Source organism: Saccopteryx leptura, chromosome 2 (assembly GCF_036850995.1).
Source record: "Saccopteryx leptura isolate mSacLep1 chromosome 2, mSacLep1_pri_phased_curated, whole genome shotgun sequence".
Lineage (NCBI taxonomy): Eukaryota > Metazoa > Chordata > Mammalia > Chiroptera > Emballonuridae > Saccopteryx > Saccopteryx leptura.
In genome coordinates this window covers 275,118,890-275,131,473 of record NC_089504.1, presented here as the reverse complement: position 1 = coordinate 275,131,473, position 12,584 = coordinate 275,118,890, and the positions used below count along the sequence as shown (strand labels likewise).

General features: G+C 38.7%; 1 protein-coding gene across 1 annotated transcript in view; it reads left to right on the top strand.

The window, feature by feature from the left end:
* The window catches only part of LOC136392012 (membrane cofactor protein-like), a 56,915-nt gene extending 45,188 nt beyond the window's left edge, over positions 1–11,727 (top strand). Inside the window, exons 12-14 of the mRNA XM_066364003.1 lie at positions 7,095–7,194; positions 8,030–8,394; positions 11,567–11,727. Of these exons, the coding sequence (XP_066220100.1) occupies positions 7,095–7,194; positions 8,030–8,394; positions 11,567–11,727 (626 nt within the window). The remainder of the gene's footprint in view (positions 1–7,094; positions 7,195–8,029; positions 8,395–11,566) is intronic.
* Positions 11,728–12,584: the final 857 nt, after the last annotated feature.

The window sequence follows — 12,584 nt, the reverse complement described above, 5'->3', positions numbered from 1 at the left end:
AAAAAAGAAGACAAAAAGGCCTGACAGGAAACCCCACCTCCTACATCAGAGCTGCAGCACTTCAGCCGGAGTCAGCTGGAAGATTTTACAGAGATAAAACTTATAATCCAGCAAGACCTACTTGAAAATAATAGAAAAATGTTTTGCAAGTATAATACCACTCTCAATGTCTTGTAGACAGAGACAAGGTCCTTTCAATACCATGAACAACCAAGAAAGAGATGCAATTCAGAAAGAAAATGAAAAATCTCCAGAAAACAGTCTCAATCACATGAAAACTTGGGAATTAAATGACAGAAAATTCAAGATTGAGGCTCTGAAAATACTCAATGAGATGTGAGATAGCACTGATAGCAATTTAATGCACTGAGAAAACAGATTAATAAACAAAATGAATACTTCACCAAATAGATTGAAACTTTACAAAAGAACCATATAGGCCTGACCTGTGGAGGTGCAATGGATAAAGCATCGACCTGGAATGCTGAGATCACTGGTTCAAAACCCTGGGCTTGCCTGGTCAAGGCATATATGGGAGTTGATGCTTCCTGCTCCTCCCCCCCTTCTGTCTGTCTCTATATCTATCTATCTATCTATCTATCTATCTATCTATCTATCTATCTACCTACCTACCTACCTATCTATCTCTATCTCTATCTATCTACCTATCTCTCTCCTCTCTAAAATGAATAAAGTCTTAAAAAATTTAAATAATCAAATAGAAATTTTAGAGATCAAAAACTCAATAAGGGAATTGAAAACTGAACTAACAAGTTTAGCTCGTAGAACTGGTTAGAAAGGGGATAGAATCAATGACGTTGAAAACAGGCAACTAGAGCTGATAAGAGGGAAGAAGAGAGAGACTTGAGAATTTTTTAAAACAATAGAGCTCTATAAGAATTATCTGACTCCCTCAGAAAGAGCAATATAAGAATAATACATATACCAGAAGAAGAAGAAGAGAGGGAGAAGAGAATTGACAGCCTATTCAAACTAATAATTGATGAGCACTTCCCATTGCCTACAGAAAGGGTTAGATCCTCAAATCTGAGAAGCAAACAGAACACTTAGTTATTTCAACCCAAAAAGGCTTACTCCAGGCACATTGTATTAAAACTGTCAAAAATCAATAACAGAGTCCTCAAGGCAGCTACAGAAAAGAAGAAAATAACATAAAGGAAGGCCCATCAGGTTATCATCAGACTTCTCAGCAGAAACCCTACAAACCAGAAGAGAGTGGGCCCAAACACTCAAAGTACTGAAAGAGAGGAATTAACCAGCCAATAATACTATATGCTTAAATAAGAAATTATCTTTCAAATAAGTAGGAGAAATAAAAAACTTTTTCAGACTTACAGAAGCTGAGAGAATTTAGCACCAGAAACCCCCACTGCAGAAAATACTCAAGGGAGTTATTCAACCAGGCACAAAGAACAAAACAAATCAAAACTAAAAGTGAAAGCTCCAACAAAGTTACAATATAAACAAGGATAATCTTTGACAACAAATAAATAAAAGAGGAAAGAATAAAGATCTGCAATAGGAAAGGAGGATGGAGGACAAAGGACTCATAAGACAAAGGACTCTTTATATATGTAAAACTTTTTCCTCAATAACATAATAGTAACCACACACACACACACACACACACACACACACACAGAACTGAAATACATAGCTTTGAAAAAGAGGAGACAGAGAAAAGTATGGAATACCAACAAACAAAAACAACTGACAGAAACACAAAGGAAAAGAAACACAGTTACAAGAAAACAAAATATAAGATGGCTCTAGGAAATACTCATACATCAATAGTTACCCTAAGTGCAAATGGACTGAACTCACTGATAAAAAAGCACAGAGCCTGACCAGGCGGTGGCGCAGTGGATAGAGCGGCGGACTGGGATGTGGAAGACCCAGGTTCGAGACTCCGAGGTCCCCAGCTTGAGCGTGGGCTCATCTGGTTTGAGCAAAAAACTCACCAGCTTGGACCCAAGGTCACTGGTTCGAGCAAGGGGTTGCTCGGTCTGCTGAAGGCCCGCAGTCAAGGCACATATGAGAGAGCAATCAATGAACAACTAAGGTGTCACAACGAAAAACTGATAATTGATGCTTCTCATCTGTCTTCGTTCCCGTCTGTCTGTCCCTGTCTATCCCTCTGTCTCTGTAAAAAATAAAAAATAAAATAAATAAATAAAAATAAAAATAAAAAAAGCACAAAGTAGCAGATTGGATCAAAAAGCAAAACCCAACCATTTGCTGCCTTCAAGAGACACATCTAAGATGGAAGGACAAAAGTAGACACAAAGTGAAAGGTTAGAAAGTGATTCTCCAAACAAATTTTTAAAATGTAGAATACATGTATACTGGGTTAAATAAAATTTAGTGAAATTAGTTTTTCCATTTCTTTTTGCTGTTATAATGTGGCTTCTAGAAAATTTAATTTACCCATGTGACTCATTATATTTCTTGGACTGTGCTGGACTAGAATGATAGATTTTAGAAAGATGCCTGTTGTTACAATTAAAGGGCAATATAAACTTCAGGAGGATCTCTACCAGAATACATGGTTTCCTTGACAATAGGGATAAATGAGGCATAAACGAGCTTGAATACTATTGAAATTGGTACTTTAAAAGTTTTATCTTAGAGCCTGGTTTTAAATTGTGATATTACAACCCTGGCCAGGTGGCTCAGTAAATAAAGCATTGTCCTGATGCACTAAGATAACCGGTTTGATCCCCAGACTAACCTGCCCAGTCAGGGCACTTATGAGAAGCAATCAGTGAGTACACCACTAAAAAGAACAACTAAGAGAACAATGAGTTGATGCTTTTCTTTTTTTCTCTCCCTTCCTTTATCTCTCTCAATCAATGAAAAAAAATATTTTTAATTTTCTCGCCCATTAGAACTAAATTAAAATAAGAAAATCTTACTAAGTACTTTATATGTAACAGTTCTGTTTCTTGGTTTTGAGGAAATAAAACATATAATGTAGAAATTGAAGAATAAGACTAATATTTGAAATTATTTTAAAAAGAATCACTTCTTTTTAGTTCAGGGACTAAAGGGTTGTTTTGTTTTTTAATTTGTCCATTTATAAATGGGCTTCTGGCATTCACTTTATATACTTAACTATGTTTCTCTCTGATGCTATCTCCCTAGCTTGCCTTGTAGGGAAACAGAGGTTACTCTGCAATACAGCACTTAGCAGAATAAATCAACCACTCCAGCAGAGCAGACATGCTAAATGGTTCCCATAGTCCAGTGTATCGGTTTATCTTTTGATCTGTTGTGAATTGGTATAGCTAAAATAGTAAAAGTATGGAGGTTACTCATAAAATTAGAAATAGAACTACCATATGATCCAGTGATCCCACTTCTGGGAGTATATTCAAAGGAAATGAAATCACATGTGGAAAAGAGATAACTGCACCTCCCTGATTATTGCAGCATTATTTACAAAAACCAAGACATGGGACAGCCTGTGTTCATAGACATATGACTAGATAAAAGAAAATATATGCCTGCCATTATAAACAGCATGGATGGATGTTGAGGGCATTATGTTAAGTGAAGTGAGTCATACAGAGAAAGACAAATACTATTGAACTCACACATAGGAATCTAAAACAAACTTGTAGAAAAAGAGATCAGATTTGTACTTGTTAGACCGAGGGGTAAAAGAGATGAAGAAATTGGGTGAAGGTGGTCAAAAGGCACAAACTTCCATGGTGACTATAATTAGTAATACTTTATTGTATATTGGCAAGTTTCTAAGGGAATAGATGTTAAAAGTTCTAATGGCAAAGAAGAAACAAAAATTTTATAAATATGTGAGGGAATGAATGTTAAGTTTATTGTAGTTTTTCACAATTTAAATATTCTCAAATCATTATTTCTGTACACTTTAAATTTATACAATGATATATGGCAATTATATCTCAAAAAAATTGGGAGAGATAAAGATTTATGAAGGTAATCTCTAGTTTCCTTTACTATCATGAATGCAGCTGTTAAGACATAGTGCTAACATTCCAGTGTCGCTTGAATGTAGTCACCATCCTATGATGCTTCTTTGAAATGGGTATGAATTTGGCTATGAGCATCTTGTCTGTTTTCTTTTTAAAAAAATTGCATTTATAGGGCAATACTATCACTGGTAGTATTAAGGTGGGTAAGTGAGTTTGTTATAAAACCTCCAAATTTAGAGAAACACGATACAAAATAAAATTACATTTATTTGTACAGAAAGTGACTTTAAAATCATTTTTGTTCAAAGAGTAATACCAACTCTTAAGGTCCATCCTTTCAATATCTCTAAAATGTGTTTTACATATTGTTTATTATAAAAGTATTTACACATGTGTGTATATCACTTTAGCCATCAAGCTAACAACAAAAACATGAAAATTGGGAATTTGAACAAATTCAACTTCCTTAACTAAGAATATTATTGGAAAATAACCTTACAGTTAATAGGGTAAATTCTATTTTTAAAAAACTTTTGCAACTTCTTAGTGATTTAAAGAAGCTATAAAGTTAATATATGGCATTTGTTGTTCACCTGTTCTAACAATATAACAAACCAGTCTAAATCAATAAAAATTTAGATCAGTTGCATACTTCTGTAAAATGTTAGAAGGGTCTAACACTCAATAAAAACAATGCCAACTTGGTACAACGTGAACACTGTGGCCTTGCAGATTTCTTAGGGAGAATCCCACTCTTTGAGAGACATAGAATCCACTTTAATTTCTGGCATTGGTGGTTTTCTCTCCCTCCTTGAATAAAAAGCTATCTCACTTAAACATGTCACCTAACAGTAGGCAGCTTTGTAGGGAGTAGCCTCAGATAACCTCAAGTGGTATCAGAATTAATCTGTGTGTGCATCTCCCCTCACCTGCTAAAGGCAGAGCAAATGTCAAGATACCTAGTTTATAAAAGGAAACTTAACTTTGTGTGTTGGTTGTTGAAAGGGAAGAAAAAACATCTAGCTCAGGTAGCACTCTACGCTCAGGTGGAATAGATTCCTCCTCTTCCGAGGCCTCACACCAGGCAGGGTTTTCTTCAAATAAGCCAGTGGGCAAAGAGTAGGGACTGCCACTCTCATTCATTCTTACAAGTTGTTTTTTACAGTTTTATTTTTAGTAGCACAAACTGGGCTGAAGAAACATTTCCATGAAGAGAATATGATAGGAAAATCAGAGTGGACATGGGCAAATACTATTTTACTCTATAAAGTGTTCCTCCCCTTTGTAATCTCTGGTGAGGGACAATAGGAAGATGAATTTGAACAGGAATAAGCTGGAATTTTGAATTAAAAATAGAGTTGAAGTTACATTGCACTTATTTTTACATAACTATTTTCAAGAATGTAGTGCTTGCTGAGAACCAGGGGATGGCTTCTGTTGTCAAATAGTTTGTCGATTAGTAAGTATGTGGGCAAACCAGTTTTATCTAGAAAAGTTTGTTTAAATGATAGTTTGAGAAGAATATTTGATTTAAAAGTTTCTCAAAACAGCCTGACCAGGCAGTGGCACAATGGATGAAGCATCAGCTTGGGATGCAGAGGACACAGGTTAGAAACCCTGAGGTCACTGGCTTGAGTGCAGGCTCATACGGCTTGAGCTCAGGCTTACCAGCTTGAGGGTGGGGTCACTGGCTTGAGAGTGGGATCATAGACATGACCCTGTGGTCATGAATCCCAGGGTCGCTGACTTGAGCCCAAGGTTGCTGGCTTGAAGCCCAGGGTCACTGGCTTGAGCCCAAGGTTGCTGGCTTGAGCAAGGGGTCACTCACTCTGCTGTAGCCCTTGGGTCAAAGCACAGATGAGAAAACAATCAATGAACAACTAAGGAGCTGCAATGAAGAATTGATGCTTCTCATCTCTCCCTTCCTGTGTGTCTGTCCCTATCTCTGTCTCTCTGTATTTGTCACACACAAAAAGTTTCTCAAAACAAACAAACAAAAAAAAGTGAAGTTTCATATATAGAAGTCTTTATCCATATTTGAAGATTGGGTCTTCAAACCTGGTAAAAATAAAATGTAGGATTAGAGAAATGTCTTCTGTGATGATATGGTTAAATCCCATGTGTTTTACCTCAGTTCAGAGTATGCTTCTAATCGGTCCGTGCCCTCTGACGGCTCCACCCCCACAGTCGGCACTCCTGCCCCCACGTCTCAGAGCCTGAAGAGCATCCGGGCTTCTCCACTCCCAGCCCATCAAGGGCCTCTCCTGCTCTCAGGTGTTCTATGCACCTGCACTCTGATGTGCCTAAAAAGAAAACTGTTGTCCTAAAATTGTACTAAGTAGATAATGCTCTCAAAAGAATTGAGTTTTGTTTTGTGTTGCTTTCAAATTTTGCCTAAAAATAAGATTTGTAAATTGTGTTCTCATTAGATTTTTCATCTCCTAAATGCATCATCTTCGGTTGTTTGAAGCTAAGAAAACATGTCTATATTTCCCTGAGACCATAACCAAGAGAAGGAGGAGACGGAACAGAATCTGTGTCTTTTATATGCCCTCTGCCGCCTGCTCCCCAACTGACATATCATCTCATTCTGTTCTTGAACTTGAAGATGAGCAAGATGAGGTCAGGGAAGGGGGTTTTGAGACACTATTTCTACGTGGCAGTGGGATGTCCCCGACTGCACAACATGCTGAGCTCAGGTGGAGACAGGAGCATGGCTGGTTGTGCAGGGGCCGGGTAGGTGGCAGCCTGCCTTGGTCTCCTGCACCTCTGGAGCCCCTGCAGTGGCCCAGGGCACGGCTGCTGGAGTGGGGACTGCAGGAGATGAACCTCCCCATATTGCTGTCAGGACTCCCGAGTGATTCTGACACCAGCACCTGTATATGCAGCCATTGGATGAGAAAACAACTCTTTAGCCATATATAACCTTTATTGGAAAATGCAGTGTTGTCTTTTTAAAGCAAGTTGGTTCTAAGCTTGGAGGGTAAATTTCCTCAAAGTGCTCAATGCTCTGAAATAGTCAGAAGTATATAGGCTGTTCAGGATGCTACACTCCAGTCTGAACTTAAAAACAAAGGTCAAACTCTATACTTTGTCCCAAATTCTGCTTCTTTCCCATAGGAAAATCCTGTAGAACTCCACCAGAACCCATGAAAGGCATGGTGCATATAAACACAGATACCCACTTCGGATCAACAGTTAATTATTCTTGTAATGAAGGGTGAGTTGGGAACACTCTCTCTGGAATATGAGTTCCACAACAACAATCGCAATTAATCTCTGCCCTAGTCTTAGAAAAGCAAACTAGACTGCTGTCCCATGTATTTCAAAAAGTAAGCAATAGGACTGCTGAATAGAGATGGTAACTTGAACATAGGCATACAACCAAAGAAATCTAAAAATGGAGGAAGAATCTGTATCTGTGTAATAAACCAGGGAGCACGCCATGCTTCCATCAAAGTAGTACATGTGAAACCTGGTAAGATACGTAGTGGATAAAAAGAACCAGCCAGCCAAATCAGTAAAAGGAAAAATGCTAGTCGAACCATGCAAACATGCTTAACAGACCAGTGAGTACTATGGCTAGGCTGGAGGACCGTAAAGAAGGGGTTGAGAGGGTAAATCTTACATAACAGCAGCTTTGGAAATGTGTAGACACTAAAATGCACACAGAGAGGGATCACTAATGGAGTGTTTGCTCTTGACTTTTCCTGAGTACAGTAACTGAGCTAGAAACCATTGCCCCAATTTAGGAGGAGCAATTAAAGAAAGTGTAGTAATTTTTAGTTGTCACAATATAGGGGGTGGGAAAGGTGTCTATATATACTGCATCTTCCTGCAAATTGCCCTTGGTGATTGGCTCCATCCTATTCTATTCGAGGAATTGTACTGATGATCCAGCAAGTTTAAGAATTCACCCCTGTTCACTCTCTCTGCATCTGGGAGATTGTAACACCTTTCCATACACTCTCTTCACCAATCGCTTCTCACCTCTTGTAATGCAGAAGTTCGAGACCAGGTATGTCTGTCTCACGGATATGCTGAAAAAAACACAGGGAGCAACAGATGGAGCAGACATTGCCTTTATTACTTAAATACGAGAAGGTCCAATGGTGGCCAGTGCGGCTGTGGTTCCGCGACCAGACATGGGCCGTTAGGCTTATAAAGCAGTTGGACAATAGCAGCACAAAGCTAAGGGCAGGAAGCAGTCATGTAGGGAGTCCGGGAATGGAAGCCTTCTTCAAGGTCTGTTTGTTTGTTCCTTGGCAGAACATGATACACATTCAAGAGCTGACAAACCTGGGTCCTGGGCCATCTGCCAGGAGGTGTGGAAAGACCGTGTCCAGCATTAACCCTACACCTCCCAGTGTGAATAAGTCTAGAGCTCTTTCTTTCATGAGCAAAGCAAAGTATCATGAATGTAAGGGCAGATACAGCAACTGAAAATAAGAGACCAATCTGAGAAATCAGATTACAAATCAGTGTACTCCAATAAACAAGGAAATAAACTCCAAAATAGGAGATTAGAAATCTGATATGTGTTTGTTAACATATAATCTATGAATCAATAAAAGGTGTCTGTAAGATTTAATGATCTGATGCAAATTTAATGATAGCAGTAAAGTTTATATACAAATAAACACACAGAGGAGTCTAAAAAAGCAACAACAATCAGGAGACCAAATCCTAAAAAAAAAAAAAAAGAAGAAAAGAGAAGAGAAAGAAAAAGAAACCAAAGAGATCATGAAAAACCAGGATTAAATTCTCCAGAACTAACCTAGGATAAACTGGAAATTATGCACACATACTCACACACACATCTAGATGTAAGAAAAAAAGAAAGCAGAAAGAGGTAAAGCATTAATTAGCACATAATGCAAGGTATTTTCCCAGACCCAAAGAAAAAAACTAGATTGTTCAAATCTTAAAGGCTTACTTAAAAAATGCAAGATTAATAAGAGGCCCTCACCCTACATGGAGAAAATTTATGAAATCCAGATAATAAAAAAATACAGTCACTATCAGAGATAAAGTAAACAGAAAAAAATCTATGGCATTAAAAGTCTCCATACACTAAATACCAGAAATTATTGTTTTGAGAGAAAATAGTGTATCATAAAATCTCTGTACTCAGTTAAACTGTCATTTATTTACAAGGCACAGAAGTATAGTCTTACATGAGCAAAAACCCAAACGTATACCAATTAGATATACTTATTGAAAAAGAATAGTTTCTACAAACCTATAAGTAAATTTTTAAAAGAAGAAATCAAGGAAATATCAAGAGGCACAATACTAGTTAAAAAGAATCACCAACATTGTTCTTAATATGGATCTGAAATTAATGTAATGACAAGACTAATTTTTGTAAGAGACCTCATGGAATATGAAGAAAAGAATATTAAACTTGGTATAAAATAAAAGATTCTATCAGTACAACTAGGAAGTTGGGGATGGAGTAAAGGAAAAAAAAACTATGCTTAACTTACAGTACATGGAGGATAGCTAGATTATACATGTTCTTAATAGCAAAAAGAAAATGCTCTTCTATACTAGTATAAAAGTGAAATATATAGCTTCAAAATTACAAGGACAATTAAAAGAGCAACCAGTTGGTCCATTAACAAAAGAAAAGTGAGACTAGGAAGAGCAAGGAAGCTTTCTGTCTCTCGCCGGAAACAGCATCAGCAGAGCAAGAATGAAGTTACTGTAGTCTCATACAGTGTTGAGTGCCCGCCCTTTTCCAGATTGTACATATCTCGTCGGTCCAGGAGGTTCTGCGGGGGCTGTTTTATAAGTGCACTAATCCCATTCATTAGGGCTCCATCCTCATGACCTATTACGTCCCTGCAAAGGCCTCATCTACTAATACCATCCCCTTTGGAAGTTAGGATGTCAATATGAAGGCAGTGGGGGGAGGACATAAACACCCAGTCTAATGAAGACACTATAAAGAAAATGAAAAGACAACTCATTGAATGAGGAACACATTTGCAAATTATATATTTGACAAAGTGCAAATATATGCAGAATACATAGAGACACTTGCAATTCAACAATAGAAAAACAAATAACCCAATTTAAAAATGAGCAAAGGACCACCTGACTGGTGGTGGCACAGTGGATAGAGTGTCGACCTGAGGTCACTGGCTTAAGTGCGGGCTTGCCGGCTTGAGATGGTTGACAAGATCTCAGTGTTGCTGGCTTGAGCCCAAGGTCACTGGCTCAGCTGGAGCACACACCCCCCACACACCACGTCAAGGCACATATGAGAAGCAATCAATGAACAACTATAGTGCTGCAACTACGAACTACGAGTTGATGCTTCTTATCTCTCTCCCTTCCTGTCTCTCTCTCTTTCTAAATAGAAAAAAAAAACACATAAAACAACAGCAAAAATAAAAATAAAAATGAGCAAAGGACTTAAACAGGTATAAAAATTGATATAACATGGCCAATAAATATATAAAAAGATGCTAAACATCATTACTCATCTGGGAAATACAAATCAAACCCACTTCACATGCCTAGGACGGCTTTAATAATTAAAAAAAAAGTATTGGTGAGAATGTAGAGAATTGAAACTCTTGTACATTGCTGGTAGGAACGTAAAATTGGGCAGACACTGCAAAAATGGCACAATACCTACACTATAAACTATTTTCCAGCAATCAAAAGGACAATTAGATTCTATATTCAGTTACTGGGATGGATGTGATATTAACTCAGAAAACAAATTGCAGAAAAGCATGTAGTTTGCTCTCAATTGAAAAAATAATGACAAATTTGAAGGAGGTATTCTATATGCATATGCGTGTCTAAATGCACTTGGGGAAAAATGGAGTTACCTGAAATGGGGTGAAAGTTACAAGAAATGGATGGTAGTCTAAGTGAATGCATGTATTTTAAAATTATGTTGTTAAATTACTGAAAACAAATGAAATTAAATAAGTATGTAGTCATTGAGTGGATATTAACCTGGGCATTTGTTATTTTGAACAAAAGATGGTAAACTTTTTCCACCAACAAACAGATAATAATGAACATAAGGGTATCTTACTCTTTAAATAAGTGCTTCCACATTTTTCAGGTAGAGATCCAGAAGAGGGATTGCTGGATCCTATTGTAACTCTATCCTTGATTTTTTGAGGATCCCCTAAACTGTTTTGCATAGTGGCTGCACCATTTCACATTCCCACGAGCACTGTCCAGGGCTCCCTTTTCTCCACCTCTTCTCCAACATTTGGTATTTCTCATCTTATTAATAGGTCTCAGGTGGTGAGCACACAATAGCATATACAAGAAGTCCACCTTCTCTGTCTACCTAAGATTTATATAATGTTATTAACCAATGTTAATAATAAGTTAAAGAGAGAGAGAGAGAGAGATAGTAATTTTTTTGAGCTTTGTGGTTGTAATGCCTGTGGCCGAGACCAAGAAGGTTCCCATTGAATTCGGACAGACAGCAGAGGAACTGCGGAGCCAGAAAGCATTGGGCCATGCTTGTTTATTGGAGGCTGGCAAAGACAGGTGAGCGAATAAACAACAAAAGGAAAGGAGCTAATAAACAAAGGAAAATTTGCTGTTCACAGTAAGGGTAAGGGAGCAAGGAAAGCCGCACCTCATGGTGGCAGGAGAGCGATCTGGGAGAATCGCTACCCAGGGAAAGCACTCGCAGCCTTACACAGACCGCATGGATGTGGCGCTGCCATGTACCCATGCACCAACCAGGCAAAGAGCTTGCAGCAGTTAACCCGTCGAGCAAAACTAACAGCTGTTTTCCCCACATTTCACCCTGTTAGGGTTGCTCATCTCACAAAATACATGACAGGTTTATTCCACGATGGTCCTTGTGCGAGGAATGAGGTTCATTACAAAAACAAAAACAGTACAGACTACAGCAACAGAATTACAAGTACAGCTATGGGGAAATGACAGAGTGATCAGTGGCACCAAGAGAGTCAAATCTTTCCCTTCTGGCAGAATACAGGCCAGAGTTTTGTCCACAGACAGCACAGTACCAGGTACCAGAGGCTGCCCCGAGCAGACATACCAAACCTTGTTGGCCAGTACACCAGCATCTGCTGGTTCTATATGCAGCAAAATGGGAGAACTCATTATGGTCCATAAAGACATTACAAAGGTTTCCTTCATAATGTTGTCCCCTTGAGCACTCAAGGGATAATGTACTTCTACCTTAGGTGGCCAGGTACTGGTTGCCCAGGGAGTTAACTGGAGGTCCACCTCTAGCCCCCTAGCCCACGGTGCCAACAAAGTGGGGGGCCTTTACTGTCCAGGGCCAAGTCCATTGAAGCCATTGGCCTTTAAGGAAGGCTGTTGGGGCAGGCAGGAGAATGTCTCTATGCCGTCCAAAACCTGGCTTGAATAGAGTGTACCTGGTGCATATCTGCAACTGAATGGGAGCAGCTGCCCGGTGCAGCAGGGCCTCCATCAGAGCTGGGCCCCCTGGCAAGGTGTCTCATTCAAAATCTGAGTACTGTCCACAAGCAGTGTGTCCATCCAGTCCCTGCTTTAAGAGTCTATTATACTGCTCAGTGATACCAGCAGCCTCTGGGTGATATGGGACATGGTACTTCCAGTCCACCCTTA